Raw genomic sequence first — 22,717 nt, forward strand, 5'->3', positions numbered from 1 at the left:
AGTGTCCCTGCTGTGCTGGTCCTGTTAGTGTCCCTGCTGATAATCTACTGCTGTCACTGTTCCTGCTGTAAGCAATTCTACTGTTAGTAAGCAACTGTACTGTGAGTGTCCCTGCTGTACTGGTACATCCAGTCCATACATACATGATAATCTGCTGCTGCCGCTGTTCCTGCTGATAATCTACTGCTATTTCTACTGTTACTGCAGCCACAACTAATAATAGTTGTATTTTAACAAACATTCCTGGGATTGTTGCGGACTGATGTGTGAGGCTCACGAGCTCTTGAAGAGCCTCACCAGCTGTGTGCTCACAGAGGCAGCTGTCGAGCCGCCCAGAGCCCTTTCAGCTCGTACGGATTCGTGGCCGAACAAGTGCTGTGGACAGGGAGGGAGAGAGAGCCGTAGAACAGCAGCCAGACCCACTCCCAGGCTGGAGGAACTGAGTCTCTTCAGTCTGAAGGGAGAGTCCCACACTGACAGGCTGGAGGAACTGAGTCTCTTCAGTCTGAAGGGAGAGTCCAACACTGACAGGCTGGAGGAACTGAGTCTCTTCAGTCTGAAGGGAGTGTCCCACACTGACAGCCTGGAGGAACTGAGTCTCTTTAGTCTGAAGGGAGTGTCCCACACTGACAGGCTGCAGGAACTGAGTCTCTTCAGTCTGAAGGGAGAGTCCCACACTGACAGGCTGGAGGAACTGAGTCTCTTCAGTCTGAAGGGAGAGTCCCACACTGACAGGCTGAGGGAACTGAGTCTCTTCAGTCTGAAGGGAGAGTCCCACACTGACAGGCTGGAGGAACTGAGTCTCTTCAGTCTGAAGGGAGAGTCCCACACTGACAGGCTGAGGGAACTGAGTCTCTTCAGTCTGAAGGGAGTGTCCCAGGTAGTGTTGTGGGATCTGAGCAAGCATTCACAATCTTCACAATTACTGGCAGTCAAGCCGGCGGACGCCTCCAGATCAACAGTGAGACATGAATCACAGAACACAGGGGGAAACTACAGAGAAGTGCTGAAAACAGGAGATCGATCTTTACACAAAGGGTGGAGGGAGTGTGGAACAAGGGAACAAGCAGCCAAAGGAGCTAAGAGGTCTGACTGGCCTCTCGTCTGCGAGTGGCTGGTCAGGGGTCAGGGGTCACTCACAGCTGCAGGCCAGCGGGGTTCGTCCACAGTGGCCAGTCAGACCTCAGCGACATTCGTCCTTCCGTTTCCAGACAGGTGCCGGCTGTGGCCGTGAAGGTGACCGGCCGGCGCTGGACGACCGCTGGCCGGTCCAGTCCATCACAGGGCTCCATCTGGGAGGGGGGGAAGGAAACAGGCCACGGGGGACCCCCCAGTCCGGAATCGAACCCGGGATCAGTGCGCTTTGAGGCAGCAGTGCTAACTGCCACTCCAGTGAGCCACCCAGACAGGTGAGGGAGTGGGACGGGAGAGCAGGGGGGCTCTGTGTGACTGTACTGTGACACCCCCGTGAAAATAATAATGCCATCTGAGCTTGGAGATGACATGGAGGCTCCTCATCCATTATTCACACGGATTCTCATCAAACACCCTTAACAATATTCCTCCTTCATGAATTCCCCCTGTCCCCCTCTCTCCCCCTCCTGCCTCTCTCTCTCATCTGTCTCCGACACCCGAGGGCTCTTTCTCCCTCTCCCCTCTCCTCCTCTTCTCTCCATCTCTTCTCTCCCCTCTCCATCTCCCCTCCCCTCCTCCCTCGATCTGCTCTCTCTCCTCTCTCCTCTCCCCGTCTCTCCCCTCTCATGTCCCTGTCAATCAAACTTCAAAGCAGCTGCACCACCCCACCAGCGGCCAGAGCACAAAGCCGCGATCAGAAGGATCGCCCCCTGCCAGCGCCGGCCCAGCAGTGACAGGAGTCGCCCCGTTGGGAACCCCAGCAGAATCACAGGCGGCTGCTGCAGAGCTGCGTCTTCCTCTGATCCGCACGGCTTTTGTTCACACTTATTACTCGTGTGGTTGGATTGTGGAAATATTCTCTGGGCATCAGCGCGCCTGTCCGGACGCCAGCTGTGTGGCGCGATCTGTCTCTCTCTCCACTTCATCTTCACACCCAGCCAGTGTCCTGCCCCCCTCCTTCCCAAACTCCCCCCGGGCCACTTCCAGAACCAGTAGACCAGTCCAGGCCCAGCTCCTGAGTCAGCTCATCAGCCGCAATTAACAGCACGATTACCCCCATCTCCCAGCCATTACTGAGAGACACACACTGGTACTGTAACACTGTGTAGCCACACACACACACACACACGCACACTGGTACTGTAGCACACTGTAGCCATCAGCGCACACACACACACACTGTAACTGTAACACACTGTGTAGCCATCAGCACACACACACTGTGTAGCCATCAGCGCAGACACACACAGTAACTGTAACACACTGTGTAGCCATCAGCACACACACACTGTGTAGCCATCAGCGCACACACACACAGTAACTGTAACACACTGTGTAGCCATCAGCACACACACACTATGTAGCCATCAGCGCACACACACACACTGTAACTGTAACACACTGTGTAGCCATCAGCACACACACACACAAAGTAACTGTAACACACTGTGTAGCCATCAGCACACACACACACTGGTACTGTAACATAACACACTGTAGCCATCAGCACACACACACACACACACACACACTGTGTAGCCATCAGCACACACACACACTGTAACTGTAACACACTGTGTAGCCAGTGTGACCCATCTGCACACACACTGGTACTGTAACACACTGTGTAGCCATCAGCACACACATACTGTAACTGTAACACACTGTGTAGACACACACACACTGTTACTGTAACACACTGTGTAGCCAGTGTGACCCATCAGCACACACACACTGTTACTGTAACACACTGTGTAGACACACACACACACTAGTACTGTAACACACTGTGTAGACACACACACACACTAGTACTGTAACACACTGTGTAGCCAGTGTGAGACCCATCCACACACACACACAGTTACTGTAACACACTGTGTAGCCAGTGTGAGACCCATCCACACACACACACAGTTACTGTAACACACTGTGTAGCCAGTGTGACCCATCAGCACACACACACTGTTACTGTAACACACTGTGTAGCCAGTGTGACCCATCAGCACACACACACTGTTACTGTAACACACTGTGTAGCCGCACACACAAGGAATGTAGTGTTCAGAAAGCCCTATAGGAGTGTATCCAAATTTGCAAAAATGACTCACAATCCAAAAGTCAGCATTTTTGAATGAGTCCTGTAATGTGTCACGGAGAGAATAAAGATCAGTATTGTGCTGCTATAAGGTATTGATCAAATACTTCTGGAGACTTCTGGCCATCACAGAGGACAGTCACCACCCTGGGCATGAGCTCCGAGAGACTTTCTGTAAGAATTCCATTGTACCAGTACACGTACCGGTTACATACGGCAATCAAGTTCAAGTTCATCGCACTGTGATTTACTGCACTATACTGGGCTTTTACCCTGATCTCACTGGGCTTTACGGTTGTGTACTGTGCTTTTATACTGTAATTCCCTGCACCGTACTGTGCTTTTACCCTGCTCTCGCCGTGTTAATTCGCTGCACTCCCAGATCAGTTCTATAATCCAGCGGAACTGGTGGTGCCGAGAGTCCAGAACACGTGGCACGCGCCGGCCCGGTCGGTTTGGGGTCAGGACGAGCGATGCGGTGTGCTCTTTGTCCGCGTGCCCCTCTGTGTCACTCTCGTCTCTCACTCCGGTGCCGTGTTCCCACACTGGGCACATGACGCCCGCTCCGGAAACCGCACGGTCTGTGACTCAGCTTCGCACTTAGTGATGTCACCGGCGCTGAATCGCCATGACGTATCGCCCGAGCGAGCGGAATTTACCGATATCGCACGACCGATCGATATTACGCTGCTCTCTCCGGATTCTAGTAAAATGTCTGAAGATACAAAATAGTAGGAATAATATTTATAAATATTGAGCAGTTCTGATTAAGATATAGTGTTAATGTGAGGCTACAGATGAGCTGGACTGTGTGTCTCTACAGTGACTCTACAGCTCTGATGATGATGAAGGAGTGTTAGTGTGAAGATACAGAGGAGCTGGACTGAGTGTCTCTACATTTATATATATTTAATATTCTACAGGTCTGTGATGTTATAAATGGCATAACAGGACCGGACCTGAACCACTGGACCAACTGTCCTCCTGGACTAACAGGACTGGACCTGAACCACTGGACCAGCTATAATAAGTTAAGACATCACAGCAGGACACTGAACTAAAAGGTAACTTAATTGTGTGACTCAGCAGGATACTGTGTCCTTAGCGTTCCTCTCTCTCCTCCTGTCCCTCAGCAGAGCAGCTCCGTGCTGGCCAGCAAGCTCAGCTCGTTACTAAACGGCCCTAATTGAGATGCGCAATGCGGCTCCTCTCTCAGCTGGGGAAAGATATTTAGATGCAGCAATGAGAGAGGGGGGAGAGGAAGAAGGAGAGGAGAGTCCAGGAGTGATCGGAGAAAATCAGTGGCACACTGTGGTAAAGACCAGGAACCCTTCTAGTTAAGACAGAAACAGACACAGAGCCAGACATAAAGAAGCAGACACAGAGACAGGTAGGTAGAAAGACAGGCATAATCAAACAGACACAGAGACAGGTAGGCAGAGAGCCAGACATAAACAAGCAGACTCAGAGACAGGTAGGCAGAAAGACAGGCATAATCAAACAGACACAGAGACAGGTAGACAGAGAGCCAGACATAAACAGACTCAGAGACAGGTAGGCAGAAAGAGAGGCATAATCAAACAGACACAGAGACAGGTGGGCAAAAAGACAGGCATAATCAAACAGACACAGAGACTGGAAAGTAGAGTCAGACAGAAAGAAACAGACACAGAGACTGGTAGGCAGTGAGACAGCAGGAGACAGGAATGAGAAAATGGAAAGAAGAGGGAGGAGGAGGAAGAGTGAGGGAGTGTGGAGAGGAGTTAGAGAAGAAAGCTGACTGGGAAAGAGGGAATGCCGACGCGAGAGACAGCCGTGCTAATTGTTTGTTCAGAGGGTTCGGCCAGGGTGTCACTGAATCAAACTCGGGGAGCAGCTGTTCGGACTGCGAGGGGTGACAGGTGAGCACGGGTCGCTGTTAGGAGGTCAGACTCTCAGCCAGAGAGACAGGAGGTCAGACAGACACCCAGGGAGACAGGAGATCAGGCAGACAGAGAGACAGGAGGTCAGACAGACCAGACAGACACTCAGAGAGACAGGAGGTCAGACAGACAAAGAGACAGGAGGTCAGACAGCTGCATGCTGACCGCTGGGGTGGACATCACCCGGCCCCACCTGTCCTCCTGGAATTTCTCTCTTCTCCCTGCTGCCTTTGCATCTCCTTCCAGACTTCCTGTCCATCTAGACACCCATCTCATATGCCTTTACAGCAAAGGTTTATATACATCTCTGCCCCATGCCCTTATAGCACTGCTCATTCTCTGAGACCAGTGTGGAAACACAGACACTCCAGATTCCCTTATAACAGCCTATGACCAGTGTGGAAGCACACAGACACTCCAGATTCCCTTATAACAGCCTGTGACCAGTGTGTAAACACACAGACACTCCAGATTCTCTTATAACAGCCTGTGACCAGTGTGTGAACACACAGACACTCCAGATTCCCTTATAACAGCCTGAGACCAGTGTGTAAACACACAGACACTCCAGATTCTCTCATAACAGCCTGAGACCAGTGTGTAAACACACAGACACTCCATATTCTCTCATAACAGCCTGAGACCAGTGTGTAAACACACAGACACTCCAGATTCTCTCATTACAGCCTGAGACCAGTGTGTAAAGACACAGACACTCCAGATTCTCTTATAACAGCCTGAGACCAGTGTGGAAGAGAAAGGAGGAGAAACTCAGGTACTGGATCTGTCCCAGAAGCCTCTGCCCACTGCGTTCCAGGCGTGTTTCTCAGTGGCTCAAGGACGGTTTATCTGTGTTTCCTGGTTGGCTCCCTCTCTGCTCAAGTACAACCAGGGGGAGGGGGCTCAGGTGTGTGCAGCACACAGCTGGTATTGACAAAACACAGCAGCAGGCAGACAGCTGACAGGGCTACTGCCCAGCTCCAGTAACACTCCCTACCCACCCCCACACAGGACACACACACTGCTACCTACCCACCACCATGTGGGACACGCGCACTCCTACCTCCTCCCCACCCCCACTCAGGGGACACACACACACACGCCTTCAGAGTCGAGACATACAGACCAACAGAAAGAGGAGCAGTGACCCAGCCTCACAGGAATGGGTTACGTGACGCATGTAAACGTTCAACGATGCAGTTGTACTGTAAATATCTTGAAATGGTGGGTTAACTGCATCTGCTCTGGCAAGAGTGTAACTCCTCAGTCACATAAATAAAACTCCTGAGGGCGAATGAGCCAGAAGAAATAGTTTGAAAGTCAGAGACGGACAGAGAGCCTGAAACAACAGGACAGCACCACCCTGTCATCTGAGCACAAGTCTCAGTTCTTCTAAAGCAGCCTTAAAGCGATTTTTGCTTTCGTCTTTAAAGCGTACAGGACCCCTCTTGCCGAAAGGTATTTACACATAACACCGCCTGTCGTTCTTTAAATGGCGCGGAAGGCATTACTTGTGTTTTGGTGCCACCCGGTGGTCAGACGCGGTACTGCGCCGCCCGGCCTCAGCTCCTCTCCGGGTCCTTCCGGCACCGCGCAGGCGACGAGTCACTGGAACGCGAGTCAGTACCGCCCAAGAGGGGCCATCACACGTGGGAGCACCGGTGACACATCACACCCAGCAGCCAGCAGCCATATCACCCTGCAAATCACAACTGGCAACCCACTGAAGCTAAGCAGGTGTGAGCCTGGTCAGTACCTGGATGGGAGACCTCCTGGGAAAAACTAAGGTTGCTGCTGGAAGAGGCGTTAGTGGGGCCAGCAGGCGGTGCTCAACCTGCAGTCTGTGTGGGTCCTAATGCCCCAGTATAGTGACGGGGACACTATACTGTAAACAGGTGCCGTCCTTCGGATGAGACGTAAAAACCAAGGTCCTGACTCTCTGTGGTCATTAAAAATCCCAGGGCGTTTCTCGAAAAGAGTAGGGTGTAACCCCGGCATCCTGGCCAAATCTCCCATTGACTCTTACCAATCATGGCCTCCTAATAATCCCCATCTATGAACTGGCTTCATCACTCTGCTCTCCTCCCCACTGAGAGCTGATGTGTGGTGAGCGTTCTGGCGCACTATGGTTGCCGTCACATCATCCAGGTGGGGCTGCACACTGGTGGTGGTGGAGGGGATCCCCATTACCTGTAAAGCGCTTTGAGTGGAGTGTCAAGAAAAGCACTATATAAAGTGTAAGTAATTATTATTATTAATTATCATTCCAGAACCCACAGGAAACGGGGTCAAATTCCTCAGGAGAAGACCGGGAGGGGGAACCAGTTCTGGGATGGTTCTGCTCCATGAGAGGAGAGACCCAGTACCAGTGGAGGTCGTTCTTCAGGCAGTCCAGCTTCCCTGTTGACCCATTCAAGCTTCTCAGAACTGAACCACTACCAGCCTTAGCACCATGCAGCAGGTCCTGGATCAGTCCTCATGGACCCCCCCACCCTGCTCCCCTCCCAGGAGTTCCTTCAGGGTGACCCCTCAGCCCCCAACCCCCTGCAGAGGTGGGGCAAGAACAGGCTGCCCCCAGCAGCACAGGAGGTGAGCCCTTTAACAGCTCGACCCTCACATCCTCACCCCCAGAACTCACACCGCCTCAACAACTTCATTCAGCCCACCGGACCTCTCCAGCACCAACCTCGGGCCGAGCCAGAGGGCAGTGGAAACAGGGACACTTAAATAATGACAACAGGAGCCACAACTCCCACCACTCTTCATGTAAAGAGGGGAAAAAGCCACCCAGCCATGGTGGTGAAGCTGATTTCCTGGTAACATTCACAACATGGCTGGATGAGAACTCTCCGGTCAGGACAGGAGACTACACAGAGGGTGGTGGGAGTGGGGAACAAGCTGCCCAAGCTTACTGTTGAAGCCAATACCCCGGCTTCTCGCAAGGCAGCTTGGCGAGATGCTGGGACCAGTGGCCACCTCCTGCTGACAGACTGCACCGCTCGGTGAGCTGGCTCGTGCCCTCCTGCCCCCCCAGCCTCCGGCACGAGAACATGCTCACCAGCGGCCAGGCGTGCGATGATGCCGTCACTCGGGAGCGGACAACAGGGAGGGTCTCGCGAGGAAAACGCGCCTGTGCCACAAGCTTACACACATGAGCCAGTGCGGAAATAAAGACCGGAACCAGTATATAAAAAAAAAAAAAACAGAAAAATGTCCAAGAAAACAAATGACACCCCAGAACCACAGGGGCTGGCGAGGGTGTGATGACAGGTGACCGGATCACTTCCAGGCTGCGAGCCAGGCTCCGGGATTAAACACTCGGCACCCATCCCAGACAGGGCCGATTCTCCACAGAGCAGAAATAGCGGACAATAAGGAAGCAGGACTCTCCGTTGGACAAAAACGATTTTATTTTACAACTCAATGTTTCTTGCTTGCTGCCGCCACCTGCAAAGGGAGAGAGAAGAACATGAATACAGAGGGCACCCCCCCAGCCCTGCCACAGGCACCCCTCCCAGTCGAAACACAGGTCACCCCGCCAGTCAAAACACACAGGCACCCCCCCCAGCTGAAACACACAGGGCACCCCCCCAGCCCTGCCACAGACACCCCTCCCAGTCGAAACACAGGTCACCCCGCCAGTCAAAACACACAGGCACCCCCCCCAGCTGAAACACACAGGGCACCCCCACAGCCCTGCCACAGGCACCCCAACCCCTGCCCGCGCCCCCTGACCCCACCCACCTGTCCGGCGATGCGGTCCAGGTCTCTCTGGCCCTGTGGCGTCAGTCTGCGGCCCCTGCGGAGGAGAAAGAGCAACGATCACGACAGGCGAGCGGCGCAGGTGTCCTCCGGGCGCCGGACAGAGCTGGCCGGCACCCCCATCCCTGTGCCAGGGCGCGTGCGCCCCAGATCCCAGCGCCCCGCGCGCCTGTACAACCCAGGAAACAGGAGCACCCGCTCCGCGGAGCAGCGGTTTTGTTTCTTGTGAAGGGACGATGGAGTGTGAGTGAGCACCAGGCAGCGACCTGAGTCTCTCACCGGCTGCTCCTTCCTCCTGCTACAGACCTACAGCAGGGAAATGCGTTTAAAACCCAACAACATGAGGCTCTTTACACTACAAGTCGTGGGAGGGCGGAACAAACTGCGCACCCATGGTGTTGAAGCCGATACCCTGACTTCTCCCAAGATAGACGAGACCTTGAGATGAACGAACCACTAACTTCCAGACAGGCCAGATCAAGTACTGATTAACAAGCAAGCTACATGGGCGAAAGAGTCCCTCACTGTGACTTAATTCTACACAGGCAGTGCTGAGGGCAGCCTCACCCATTGGGGTCCTTCTCGACCATCTTCAGGGCCTCCAGGGCCTGCAGCACGCGGCGCGCCACGTTCTTGGAGCCGCGGCTGAAGTGGCTGGGGCACACCCCGTTCCTCTGGCGCCCCCCGTAGATCTTGGTCATGGAGCCCACCCCCGCGCCCCCCCGCAGGTACAGGTGACGAGCTGTGGAAGCTGAGAGAGAGAGAGGGGTTAATACAGACACACTGACTGGACACTCCAGTACATTAACACTGCACTGAGAGAGAGAGGGGTTAATACAGACACACTGACTGGACACTCCAGTACATTAACACTGCACTGAGAGAGAGAGGGGTTAATACAGACACACTGACTGGACACTCCAGTACATGAACACTGCACTGAGAGAGAGGGGGGTTAATACAGACACACTGACTGGACACTCCAGTACATGAACACTGCCCTGAGAGAGAGAGGGGTTAATACAGACACACTGACTGGACACTCCAGTACATTAACACTGCCCTGAGAGAGAGAGGGGTTAATACAGACACACTGACTGGACACTCCAGTACATTAACACTGCCCTGAGAGAGAGAGGGGTTAATACAGACACACTGACTGGACACTCCAGTACATTAACACTGCCCTGAGAGAGAGAGGGGTTAATACAGACACACTGACTGGACACTCCAGTACATTAACACTGCCCTGAGAGAGAGAGGGGTTAATACAGACACACTGACTGGACACTCCAGTACATTAACACTGCACTGAGAGAGAGGGGGGTTAATACAGACACACTGACTGGACACTCCAGTACATTAACACTGCACTGAGAGAGAGAGGGGTTAATACAGACACACTGACTGGACACTCCAGTACATTAACACTGCCCTGAGAGAGAGAGGGGTTAATACAGACACACTGACTGGACACTCCAGTATGTTAGCAGATGGTGTCTCACCGGCTCTGGTGTAGAACCAGTTCTCATCGCAGGGCGCCAGCTCCTTGTGTTTGGCTAGTTTCACCGTGTCGACCCACTCCGGCACCTTCAGCTTTCCGGACCTGGGTGGGAGAGAGGAGAGTCTGTGCTTTAGAGTGGGTCTTCTCTTCCGCAGCTCCTTCTGCTGTCCATGACGGACAGGAGGACAGAGGCCAGCTGTCGGGACACTGCAGAGAGGCACAGACAGGAGGACAGGAAGTGGACGAGGGCTTGTTTCCCTTACTTCTTCAGGAAAGCGGACAGCGCGCGGACGAAGTCCTGCTGGTTAACGTCCTTCACTGTGACACCAGGCATCTGAGAGAGAGAGAAAGAGCAGTCAGTTTAAAAGGGCGTTCTCAGCACCAGTAAAAACACCAGTCATCACCCGGGGAGACGGACACTGGAGAGCCAGTAAGACTGGCACAACACCCGGCACAAAACAGAGCTGACACCAACACTGCATCTACTGCTTGAACTAGTCTGTCCCCACGGCACCAGCACCACTGACAGCACCCCAGCACCTCCTCCACTAACTGCCCTTCAGAAAGCCACACCACCCTGCCTGTGAGGGAGCAGGCACCAACACCGGCTACAGGCCGTACCACTCGCGTGGAAGAGTGGGGAGCCGTTTTAACAAGCCCAGCCTGCTGAGCCCACCGGACCGGACCAGACGTTCGGTTCCGGACCTCCCCCCGGGGACTGGTCCACACAGGCGGAAACCGGGCCAGCGCACACTTGCCGAGCTCCTCCCCACGGATCAAAAGACACCCGGTATTCTGTCTCCAGGGGAATCACCGCGCACGTCCCCGCCTGGCCTCGACATCTCCACGCGTGACGGGCGGGGAGGGTTGAACTTCTGACCGGACCTCAACAGCCGTCCAGCCTGTGTGCTGCTGACACACCAGACCCCGCGTCTCGTCCCCCGTCATCCGCGCAGATCCGAAACACTTCACTGGAGCAGGCCCCTGGCTGGGGCACGAAGCGCCCGGGCGGCTCGGCATCTTCCCACGCACGGCTGGTGCCCGGCGGGACGTGGCCCGAGTTTCCCCACAGCGGCCGGCTGGAACCGCGGAGACGCGCCGCACGACACGCGGGGGTGAGCCCGGCGAGTGCTCAAGCCCCGAGCCGGTGTCCCTCCCGGCGGCTGCAGACACCCCATTAACCAACAACCTCGCCGCCCCGGGCCCCTGAGAAAGCGGGGGGGCTCAGAGCGACACCCCAGGGCCGGGAGTGAGAAACCCGCGGCCGGGCCTGCCCTGCCATGGAGGCGGCCATTGTGCTGTCTGCACACAGACACACACTCCCCTCAAACACCAGCCGCTTTCTCGCCTCTCACGGGCCCCAGGGCGGCCGGACCCGGGCAGTCAGGGGCTCGCAGGCCTCCTGGGGCTGAAGCCGACCGGTACCGGGGACGTATCGGCACATTTGGACGCGTTTGACGGGGTTTTCCGACACCACGGCGCGGACTGCTTACCTTGCGCTGACTGTAGCCGAAGCAGAAAAGGGAGAGACGGGGCTGCCTACCCGCGGAATAAGGGGCGCCCGATCTCGCGAGATCTGCCTGTGGCGAGACTATCGGCGGAAGTGCAGCTCTTGGTGCACTCGTGCGGGGCGGAAGTGTTTCTTGAAGAGCTCTTCGTGGGAAGGGAGGTGTTGTTCTGTGTTTGAGACGCACTTCGCTGTCGTTTCCTCCTGGGTCCTCTGGTTAGTGTTTCACTGTTGATTCTCAGTTTTGTCACCTTCCCTCCACGCCTTCAAATCTAGACTCAAAACCTTCTTCTTTAGAAAGGTTTTTCTTTTATTGATGTCTGGACGTTTGTATGTTCTGTTACATTATAAACCCTTCTGTTTGTGCTCGTTTTAAATCCAATTTTTGTTGCTGTTTTCATTGTTGAACCTTTTTTTACCTTTCTGTAAAGGGCTTTGAGAAGTTGATTTTTAAATATGCTATATAAAACTAAGTTTTATTACAATTAAATATTTGGTTGAAGCTCCCTAAAGAGACTCAGTTCCTTCAGTCTGTCAGTGAGGGACACTCCCTTCAGACTAAAGAGACTCAGTTCCCCCAGCCTGTCAGTGTGGGACACTCCCTTCAGACTAAAGAGACTCAGTTCTTTAAGCTTGTTTTGTTGGACTCGCTTTTCAACCCTGGACTCTTCTGTTCAAGAACACAAGAAAGGCTAGAAACCCTAAAGATGAAAGAAATTCAGTCTCTTCTCTGGGCTGACTGCAGAGCAGCAGACACAAAAAAGCTAATAATGACTACAAATAATTCATTGCATTTAACCAGCACAGTGGAGGAGAGAGAAACTGCAGCACCAGGTGGATTAAGGCAGAACTGTAAGGAGGACAGCCTGTCCAGTCCAGAGTGGAGTTCAGTCAGGACTCTGGGTTTGACACCCCCATTTTCAATGTCCTGAGACCTGTAATGGCCCCATTCTCAGGACCCCAGTTTAACAGCTCCTGCAGCACAGTGTGTTTATTCTGGACCAGAGGGAAGAGAGCGCCCCCTGCTGGTCCCCCCGCGCCGCTGACAGCAGCAGCCTGGTGTTCCCCAGAGCTCTCTGTCCTCAGTCCTGACCAGGCCCAGCCCTGCAGAGCCTCTGGGCACAGACCAGGTCAGGGTACAGGGTTCATATCGCTGATAAGGAAAGCGGCTGTATTTTTCTGCATGAGGTCTCACCAGTTCGTTGCACCATAGTAACACAGCAGCCCCTGATTTAAACTCTTGCCTTTTACGCCCTGGTGCTCTGTTTGCCTTTTTTATTGCGAATGTATTGCACTCTCTCTCTCCCTCCTGGTGCGCAATTCCCGTCTTATTGCTTCCTCTGCGCCGAGATACGGAAAACGATTTTTCCGCGGAGAATGGAATGGGGTTGGCTCCACCGAGGCAGCAGAAATCGGGAAAAGTGTCCGTCCTCGCCCTGACGGCGCTGATCAATGAGCCTCTCTCCTCATCAAGACCCTGCTGCAGTGCAGCGCGGTGCTCAGCTCTCTCTTCCTGACACCCAGTAACCTGAGGGATGTCACCCGTCAGTCGGACACCTGAGAGACCCCCGCCCACCCTCCAATCTCAGTCTTCAGGGCTTCAAGGCACCCCCATCCCTGCCCCCCACTTCCTACAGCCAGTCAATCAGCTTCATTGATCGTGTCAGTGGCTCAGTGGGTTTTTCTTTCCCATGTCTCAGCTTCTGGGTTTCTGTATGTTTTTGTCCAAGTTTCTGTTTTAAATCTCACAAAACAGAGTGCATAAGACAGACAACAGGAAAACTTAATACAGTGTTGTGGACTGAGAGGGGGAGTCGCAGTAGTCTCTATAGTCCAGTCAGGAGTGTGTCAGTGTGTGAATTCAGGGGCAGTGTGAGAGGAGAGGGACAGCAGTGTCTCCAGTCCAGTCAGGTGTGTGTCAGTGTGTGAATTCAGGGGCAGTGTGAGAGGAGAGGGACAGCAGTGTCTCCAGTCCAGTCAGGAGTGTGTCAGTGTGTGAATTCAGGGGCAGTGTGAGAGGAGAGGGACAGCAGTGTCTCCAGTCCAGTCAGGAGTGTGTCAGTGTGTGAATTCAGGGACAGTGTGAGAGGAGAGGGACAGCAGTGTCTCCAGTCCAGTCAGGAGTGTGTCAGTGTGTGAATTCAGGGGGAGTGTGAGAGGAGAGGGACAGCAGTGTCTCCAGTCCAGTCAGGAGTGTCAGTGTGTGAATTCAGAGGGAGTGTGAGAGGAGAGGGACAGCAGTGTCTCCAGTCCAGTCAGGAGTGTCAGTGTGTGAATTCAGGGGCAGTGTGAGAGGAGAGGGACAGCAGTGTCTCCAGTCCAGTCAGGAGTGTGTCAGTGTGTGAATTCAGGGGCAGTGTGAGAGGAGAGGGACAGCAGTATCTCCAGTCCAGTCAGGTGTGTGTCAGTGTGTGAATTCAGGGACTGTGTGAGAGGAGAGGGACAGCAGTGTCTCTAGCAGTGTCTCCAGTCCAGTCAGCTGTGTCTCAGTGTGTGAATTCAGGGACAGTGTGAGAGGAGAGGGACAGCAGTGTCTCCAGTCCAGTCAGGAGTGTCACAGTGTGTGAATTCAGGGGCAGTGTGAGAGGAGAGGGACAGCAGTGTCTCTAGCAGTGTCTCCAGTGCAGTCAGCTGTATCTTAATTTGCTCGAACACTGAAATAAACTCCAAACAAATATTGTTAAGAAGCTGTTTTTATTTTTTTTAGTTTAATCATTTTGACTATGTTTTTACTTCTGTTTTTAAAATGATTAAAGTTCTGCTGGCACCAAACAGGAAAGCATCATGTGGCTACTCTGCAAACTACAGACAATTTCATAGCACCATGTCCGCAGGGCGGGGTCAGAGGTCGGATCGGGGTGTGGGTCCGGGTCTGGGATGGGAGTTGGTTTGGAGAGGGGGTCAGATCTGGGGGTACACTTGAGCGCCCCGCCGCCGGGCCCTGGCGAGAGCGCAGCGCAGCGCCGCGGCCAGCCCCTTCCCAGGGCCCGGGGGGACCGAGCGGCGGGGCGGGGCGTGGAGCAGGGGGGGCGCGAGGGAGTGCAGGTGGGACAGGAAGGCGGCCAGCAGGGGCGCCCAGGGCGGCTGGCGCAGGGCGGGGGCGAGGAGGCGCAGGGCGTGGCAGAGGTGCAGGGGCAGGCGCAGCAGCACGAACAGCGCCAGCGTGAGGCCCAGGGTCCGAGCGGCGCGGCCCTCCCGGCTGGCGCCGGGGGCCGGCCGGCCCGCCTTGCCGCGGCGGCGCTGGGCGAGGCGCAGCGCGCCGGCGTAGGCGCCCAGCATGGCCAGCAGGGGGAGCAGGAAGGCGGCGACGGCGTGCACGTAGACCAGGTAGCGCAGGCCCAGCGCCGGCTCCGGCTCGCACAGGCCCAGGTGCCGCCCGTGGATCTCCTCGTAGCTGAGGTTCCGCTGGTCCTGGAAGTACACCTTGGACAGGAAGCCGCCGTACGGCAGGAACTGCCCGATGATGGTGCGGTCCTGGGGGGCCGGCAGGAAGGCGGGGGGCGCGGGGGGGGTCCAGTTGCCCAGCTGCCCCAGCCCCAGCCCCGCGGTGTCCCCCCCTCCCCCTTCCAGACCCCCCTCTGTGGAGCCCCCGGGCAGCGAGCTCCAGCCCATCAGGGGGGCAAAACCCAGCAGCACCGACCCGAGCCAGCACAGGAACACCAAGTACAGGGCCCGTCTGCGGGTCACCAGCGCGGGGTACCTGGGCGAGAGGGGGTGCACAGGGAAGGGGGGTCAGGAGTGCCGTCGGAGACGCGCGGATCAGGCAGCTCGTGAAGTGGGCCGGACTACTCACCACGTGGGGAGCCGGACCTTGAGGTGCAGGTTCAGGACCACCAGCAGCAGCAGGAAAGTGGAGAACTGCCCTGCCACTAGGGGGCAGCAGGCCATGAGCAGGCAGTTGTAGAGGCACAGCGGGCGCTGCAGGTTCAGCACCACAGACAGGGGAATGCCCAGCAGTGCCACTCCCACACTGGCCCCGCCCATACACACCCACAGACACATGGACACGCCCAGCCTCCTCTGGTCCCGCCCCTGGGCCCGCCCTCTCCCCAGCCTCCCTCCTACTCTGCAGGCACAGAGAGAGATCCACATCCCCAGCAGCAGCACTGACAGGATACACTCCGACACCATGTACAGTACAGAGTACTGCATCCCTGAGAGAGAGAAATGTGAATACACACCTGACTGGACACTCCAGTACATTAACACTGCCCTGAGAGAGAGGGGTTAATACAGACACACTGACTGGACACCCCAGTACATTAACACTGCACTGAGAGAGAGGGGTTAATACAGACACACTGACTGGACACCCCAGTACATTAACACTGCACTGAGAGAGAGAGGGGTTAATACAGACACACTGACTGGACACTCCAGTACATTAACACTGCACTGAGAGAGAGAGGGGTTAATACAGACACCCTGACTGGACACTCCAGTACATTGACACTGCACTGAGAGAGAGAGGGGTTAATACAGACACACTGACTGGACACTCCAGTACATTGACACTGCACTGAGAGAGAGAGGGGTTAATACAGACACACTGACTGGACACTCCAGTACATTGACACTGCACTGAGAGAGAGGGGTTAATACAGACACACTGACTGGACACTCCAGTACATTAACACTGCACTGAGAGAGAGAGGGGTTAATACAGACACACTGACTGGACACTCCAGTAAATTGACACTGCACTGAGAGAGAGGGGTTAATACAGACACACTGACTGGACACTCCAGTACATTAACACTGCACTGAGAGAGAGGGGTTAATACAGACACACTGACTGGACACTCCAGTATATTAACACTGCACTGAGAGAGAGAGGGGTTAATACAGATATTATTCAATGACAGAAAGAGAAAAGAGGTAAAGACAAAGTTTCCTACAGTACCTGGTTCCACGTCTGTTTTCTTTCTGTCTGCCTGTCTCTCTGTCTCTGGCAATTCAATTCAAGATGCTTTGTCAGTCTGTCTCTCTGTCTCTGACTCTCACTGTCAGTCTGTCTCTCTGTCTCTCACTGTCAGTCTGTCTCTCTGTCTCTGACTCTCACTGTCAGTCTGTCTCTCTGTCTCTCACTGTCAGTCAGTCAGTCTCTCTGTCTGTCTGTCTCTCACTGTCAGTCAGTCAGTGTGACTGTCTGCCTGTGAGTCGGTGCAGTGCTGGTGAGATGCAATTTCTCTGCTCATTAATCACCTCCCCCCATCTCTGAACAAACACTGTGAGTGCTGAGGGCGGAGATCGATGACAGGGCACCACAGGGACAACCTGTCCGTTATCTCCTGCAGAGGCTCAATCCACTCAGGGTGACGCAGACGACGCAGGTCATGTGCTTCCAGCTGTCACAGACGGCGTGAAGGTTTCGGGTCGGAGCAGCGCAGGCAGAGCAGAGGGACGAGGAAGGACACGGAACATGCAACAGGACATGTGGGAGAGGGGGACCCTGAGACCTTTAACCCCAGCAGAGAGATCAGGGATACTGTGTGTTTGGGGGTGACCCTGAGACCTTTAACCCCAACAATGCGATCAGAAATACTGTTTGGGGGAGACAGTGGGTAAAGACACAACAAGAGCACATTTCTTTATCTTTTTATTGTGATTTGTTTTGTTTTTAATTTGGATTTTTAAACTCCTATAAAGAAAGTAGAGTTAGCTAATAACCATCCAGGAAACAAGAAATACAAAAATGGAAAAACACCCGAACAGAGACGGGGCAGGGGGAGAGCTGGAAGGGGGACGAAGACAGGAGGGGACAGAGACAGCAGAGGGTGGAAAGAGACAGGAGAAATGAAACAGGATCAGGCAGCAGGAGTTTCCTCATGAGAATCGTACAATTAATAACAACAACGATAATAATAATAACAATAATAATAATATAACAATATTAACAGGACCGCTGGACAATGTCGATCTCGACGTTTCTCTTTAATAACAGTATGGCCTGTAACTCTAAACTAAGGCTCACCCGCTGTGTTAGTACAGAAATATCCTGTCTCAAATACAGACAGTGAGACAGGAGTAGATATGTAGAGGAGTGAACATTGTGTTTGTCCTTAGCATAAGCACTGATAGCCCAGCCTGGTGTTTTTATACAAAACATCTTTCACTTTCTTTCCTGGGCACAGTGAGAGAGAGGAGATCACAGAGAATCCCTCAGTAATAAAGAAACACAGTAGGACAGGAGACACAGTGAGAGAGAGGAGATCACAGAGAAACCCTCAGTAATAAACACACAGTAGGACAGGAGACACAGTGAGAGAGAGGAGATCACAGAGTATCCCTCAGTAATAAACACACAGTAGGACGGGAGACACAGTGAGAGAGAGGAGATCAGAGAGAATCCCTCAGTAATAAACAGCTATTATGTAAGGTAACCCAGTGTACAGCACACTTTACAAAATTGTAAACAGGCTGTTTATTAATTTTGTTATATGGCACAGAGTACATTCACATCCGGCCATAGTACCGCTAACCAACTACAGATGGCGCCGTTTTACAATGCCTGAAAAGCACAGTATGGCTCTGCCTGATTAAACGGAGCACTGAGAGGGAGAGGGGTACAGAGAACCGTACCTGGGACATGCAGGGGTCTCTGTTTAGTCTTCAAGTATGAATCCTCCATTTAGGAAAGAATGATGCTGTTGTGTCTCTCTCTCTGTGATCGTGATGATGATGATGGACTGTATGATCTCTCTCTGTGATGAAGATGAAGGACTGTGTCATCTCCCTCCCTGTGCTGATGATGAAGGACTGTGTGATCTCCCTCTCTGTGCTGATGATGATGGACTGTGTGATCTCCCACTCTGTGATGATGATGAAGGACTGTGTGATCTCCCTCTCTGTGATGATGATGATGAAGGACTGTGTCATCTCTCTCTGTGATGAAGATGACGGACTGTGTCATCTCCCTCTGTGATGAAGATGAAGGACTGTGTGACCTCCCTCTCTGTGATGATGATGAAGGACTGTGTGATCTCCCTCTCTGTGATGATGGACTGTCATCTCCCTCTCTGTGATGATGATGAAGGACTGTGTGATCTCTCTCTCTGTGATGATGATGAAGGACTGTGATCTCTCTCTCTGTGATGATGAAGGACTGTGTGATCTCCCTTTCTGTGATGATGATGAAGGACTGTGTGATCTCCCTCTCTGTGATGATAGACTGTCATCTCCCTCTCTGTGATGATGATGAAGGACTGTGTGATCTCTCTCTCTGTGATGATGATGAAGGACTGTGATCTCTCTCTCTGTGATGATGAAGGACCGTGTCATCTCCCTCTGTGTGATGATGATGAAGGACCGTGTCATCTCCCTCTCTGTGATGAAGATGAAGGACTGTGATCTCTCTCTCTGAGGGTCAGTGCAGTGTACAGGGTATTGACTCATCCCTCCTCCTCTCCCTCTCTCTCCATGACATCAGTGTGGTGGCTCGGTGCCGGTGTGTTTGGCGGTGTCGGTCCACCGTTGCAGTTCCGGAGGCTGTCACCAGGGGGCGCAGTGTGTTCGTGCTGAGGGGGGAGGGGGGATGTGACGGTGGGGCGCTACAGCAGGTATTCCTTCTTCCCGCACTCCCGCCCCTCGCCCCCGTTCAGGAAGGCCTCCTGCACCTCGCCGTGCTCGTCCAGCCCGCTGGCCTCGTGGGTCAGGTAGGATCCTGCACAGGGGTGGAGGAGACAGGCGTCAGCGCGGACACACGCACGCACGCACGCACGCACGCACACGCGTGTATAAATGACCCTGAAACAGCCCCAGCCAGGCGGTGACCCTGAGCTCCAGGTCTGGACACTGGCCGTCCGTCCAAGGCTCTTCCTGTCTCTCCCTTCCCCTCTTCACCTCCCCCTCCCCCTTTTCCTCCCTCCCCATCCCTCTCCCTCTCTCCTGTCCTCTTTCTCCTCCTCTCTTTCTCCTTTCCCTCCCTCTCTCTGCCGCTCTCTTCTCTCACTCCCTCTCCCCTCTCTCCTTTCCCTCCCTCTCTCCTCCTCTCTCTCCTCACTCCTTTCTCTCCCTCTCCCCTCCTCTCTCTCCCCTCACTCCCTCTCCCCTTTCTCCTCCTCTCTCCCCTCACTCCCTCTCCCCTCCTCTCTCTCCCCTCACTCCCTCTCCCCTCACTCCCTCTCCCCTCACTCCCTCTCCCCTCCTCTCTCTCCCCTTTCTCCTCCTCTCTCCCCTCACTCCTCCTCTCTCCTCTCAATTTCAATTCAATTCAAGATGCTTTATTGGCATGACCGACGAGTACAATCAATGTTGCCTCTCTCTCTCTCCTCCCTCTCCTCTCTCTTCTCTCTCTCCTCCCTCTCCTCTCTCTTCTCTCTCTCCTCCCTCTCCTCTCTCTTCTCTTTCTCCCCTCTCCTCTCCCCTCTCTCTCTCCCCTCTCTTTCTCCTCCCTCTCCCCTCTCCTCTGCTCCCTCTCTCTCTCCCCCCTCTCTCTCTCCCCTCTCCTATTTCTCCCCTCTCTCTCTCCCCCCTCTCTCTCCTCCCTCTCTCTCCTCCCTCTTCTCTCCCCTCTCTCTCTCCTCCCTCTCTCCTCCCTCTCTCTCTCCCCTCTTCTCTCTCCCCTCTTCTCTCTCTCCCTTCTCCTCTCACCTTTCTGCCTCACTGAGCACCAGATGATGATGATGAGAACACAGATGATGGCAAAGACCAGCAGAGCCAGGATTCCTCCGATGACAGCGTAGGGCACCGAGCTGTGAGCCTCCACCACAGCCCCCGGGTCTGAGAGAGAGACCGGGAGAGGGGTTAATACAGCTCACGCTCACTCACACTCACGCACACTCGCACACACACCCACTCACTCACACGCACACACACACACCCACTCGCTCACACACACACTTATTCCACACAGCAGGAATCCCAACACACCTGACTGAGCAGGAAGGGGAGAGAGCAAAGCAGACAGTGAGTGACAGACAGCCCTCCAGAGAGACAGAGAGACAGTGAGATGGGGAGAGAGAGTGAGACAGTCAGTGAGTGACAGACGGCCCTCCAGAGAGACAGTGAGATGGGGAGAGAGAGTGAGACAGTCAGTGAGTGACAGACAGCCCTCCAGAGAGACAGTGAGATGGGGAGAGAGAGTGAGACAGTCAGTGAGTGACAGAGAGCTCTCCAGAGAGACAGTGAAATGGAGAGAGAGAGAGAGAGACAGTCAGTGAGTGACAGACAGCTCTCCAGAGAGAGAGTTAGATAGACAGCTCCCTAGAGAGATGGACAGAGAGAGAGTGAGACAGACAGTTCCCCAGAGACAGACAGGGAGAGAATGTGAGATACAGTTCCCCAGACAGACTGCTACCAGAGAGAGAGTGAGACAGACACATATGAGTGCTGTGCAAGGGGTCACATGAGGGTTAGGGGGTGAAGCCGCAGGACTCGGGGGCATCGCTCTGTACCTCTGGGGTCTGCCCCGCGCTGCGATGTGACTGGTGAGGGATCTGTGAAATGTGAGACACAGCGAGAGGCACACAGAGAGAGTAGAGCAGGGGTTACTGGGAGACACAGACAGCAAACACACAATGGAGCTGCAGCGCAAACACACACACTAACGGGTTCCTGCTCTGCGCTTTAAAGATGGTTTTGCACAGCGGCCTGGTCCACTCCAGGTTTTATACCCCAGTCCTGTTGCACAGCGGCCTGGTCCACTCCAGGTATTAGTTCCAGCACCAGCACTCTTGCGCAGTAGCATTTACTGTCCTGCGGCCGCCTGCAGTGCCACACAGTCGCCACAGGGTGGCAGCAGAACTCCACCCAGAGCAGCCTGGCGTGCGTCACCTGACCTCCATCCATCCATTTTCTCACCCCTTCCTCCGCCTCGGGGCCGCAGGGGAGCAGCGGGGCGCACGACATTACCTGGCTTCGCGGCTGATGATGATCAAAATAATCATTTCACAGAGCTGCCCGTATGGTGAAAGCAGTAAGTGGGGTCTGGTGAACTGCTGTGCATGTTTAACTCATCGTCATCGTCGTCTTCAGCATCGCAGACGGAGGACTCGGCAGAAATCCTCCTCAAGCTCCTGTCTACTGCTGTTCTGATCCGAGCAGCTCCGGGAATATTCCCTCTAGGCCGTCTGTGGGGCGCTCCCAGCGCTGTCCCGATCCCTCTGGTCCTGAGCGGGGGCAAGTGGACGGGCCTTCAAGACCTGAGGGTGGGGGCAGGAGTCAATCGCATTGATTGGAATTGACAGATGAATGATCCCAGGGTCTGATTGCGCTGTTTCCTCACAGAAGACAGAGCAGCTCGTTCCACACCCCCACTTCCCTTTGTGTAAAGAAGCGCCTGCTGTTCTCCCTTTTTAAACGCACTTCCCTGTAGTTTCCTCCTGAGCCCCCTGGTTGGCGTCTCACTGTTGAGTCTGTAGGCGGCTGTTGGGTTTCTAAACCTCCACTGTTGTCTTCGTTGTTAAGGATGAAAGAAATTAAGTTCCTTCAGCCTCTTGGTGCAATCTGGGCATCTCGTTCCAGACTCCCACCACTCTGTGTGTAAGGATGTGCCTCCTGTTGTCAGATATACAATCCGTTTCTGTTTACGTGCTGCTGGGAAGGTTGCATAGTTAATTCCGTTCGGTACAGAGCGACTACAAGCCCCCCTCCCCCCCTCCAGTCTTACCGTACACTACCAGCGTGTAGTGGTCAGAGGCACGACCATACTGGTTCTGCGCCTGACACAGGTAGGTGCCGTTGTGGGCCAGGCTGAGCCGTGGCACCCAGAGCACTGACCCCTGCTTCTCTGCCCTCTCTGGTAGAGAGTCGTTCACCCTGAACCACTCCACACTGCGAGGACTGAGAGA

At 54.2% G+C, this 22,717-nt stretch overlaps 3 protein-coding genes and 1 long non-coding RNA gene across 9 annotated transcripts in view; 1 reads left to right on the plus strand and 3 right to left on the minus strand.

Annotated features, from left to right (window-relative positions):
- LOC148640328 (uncharacterized) overlaps window positions 1-22,717 on the plus strand; it is a 56,543-nt gene that overhangs the window by 26,185 nt on the left and 7,641 nt on the right. The window lies entirely within an intron of this gene.
- Window positions 8,547-12,031, minus strand: rps19 (ribosomal protein S19). Its single transcript, XM_088621353.1, has 6 exons — window positions 11,914-12,031; window positions 10,684-10,754; window positions 10,422-10,522; window positions 9,484-9,667; window positions 8,899-8,953; window positions 8,547-8,601 (listed from the first exon to the last, which is right to left on the minus strand). The coding sequence occupies exons 2-6, from the start codon at window positions 10,752-10,754 to the stop codon at window positions 8,575-8,577; spliced, it is 438 nt and encodes a 145-aa protein (XP_088477479.1). The 5' UTR covers window positions 11,914-12,031; the 3' UTR covers window positions 8,547-8,574.
- On the minus strand, window positions 14,629-17,379 carry LOC148640330 (adenosine receptor A1). Its single transcript, XM_088621294.1, has 2 exons — window positions 15,721-17,379; window positions 14,629-15,627 (listed from the first exon to the last, which is right to left on the minus strand). The coding sequence occupies exons 1-2, from the start codon at window positions 16,128-16,130 to the stop codon at window positions 14,829-14,831; spliced, it is 1,209 nt and encodes a 402-aa protein (XP_088477420.1). The 5' UTR covers window positions 16,131-17,379; the 3' UTR covers window positions 14,629-14,828.
- cadm4 (cell adhesion molecule 4) overlaps window positions 17,514-22,717 on the minus strand; it is a 47,658-nt gene continuing 42,454 nt past the window's right edge. For 3 of the 6 annotated variants that reach the window (XM_088621281.1, XM_088621280.1, XM_088621284.1), the window contains 4 exons: window positions 22,537-22,709; window positions 21,323-21,364; window positions 20,520-20,648; window positions 17,514-19,590 (listed from right to left, as the gene is read on the minus strand). In XM_088621281.1, coding sequence (XP_088477407.1) covers window positions 19,478-19,590; window positions 20,520-20,648; window positions 21,323-21,364; window positions 22,537-22,709 — 457 coding nt within the window. In that variant the 3' untranslated portion in view covers window positions 17,514-19,477. Of the gene's footprint in view, window positions 19,591-20,519; window positions 20,649-21,225; window positions 21,365-22,536; window positions 22,710-22,717 lie in introns of those variants that run through there. The other 3 variants (XM_088621282.1, XM_088621283.1, XM_088621285.1) reach the window with 2 other exon arrangements.

The sequence above is a fragment of the Lepisosteus platostomus genome, chromosome 26, assembly GCF_059453375.1.
Source record: "Lepisosteus platostomus isolate fLepPlt1 chromosome 26, fLepPlt1.hap1, whole genome shotgun sequence".
In the NCBI taxonomy this organism is placed as follows: Eukaryota; Metazoa; Chordata; class Actinopteri; order Semionotiformes; family Lepisosteidae; genus Lepisosteus; species Lepisosteus platostomus.

What these genes read in the sequence shown, in the direction of transcription:
- rps19 (XM_088621353.1), bottom strand. Translation starts at nt 10,754, where the DNA reads ATGCCTGGTGTCACAGTGAAGGACGTTAACCAGCAGGACTTCGTCCGC. An exon ending in GTCGAGAAGGACCCCAATGG is followed by an intron (nt 8,954 to 9,483) that starts GTGAGGCTGCCC and finishes TCTCCTCCGCAG; the next exon opens with GGGCCGCAGACTGACGCCAC. An exon ending in TGGACCGCATCGCCGGACAG is followed by an intron (nt 8,602 to 8,898) that starts GTGGGTGGGGTC and finishes CTCCCTTTGCAG; the next exon opens with GTGGCGGCAGCAAGCAAGAA.
- LOC148640330 (XM_088621294.1), bottom strand. Translation starts at nt 16,130, where the DNA reads ATGTACTGGAGTGTCCAGTCAGGTGTGTATTCACATTTCTCTCTCTCA. An exon ending in AAGGTCCGGCTCCCCACGTG is followed by an intron (nt 15,628 to 15,720) that starts GTGAGTAGTCCG and finishes CCTCTCGCCCAG; the next exon opens with GTACCCCGCGCTGGTGACCC.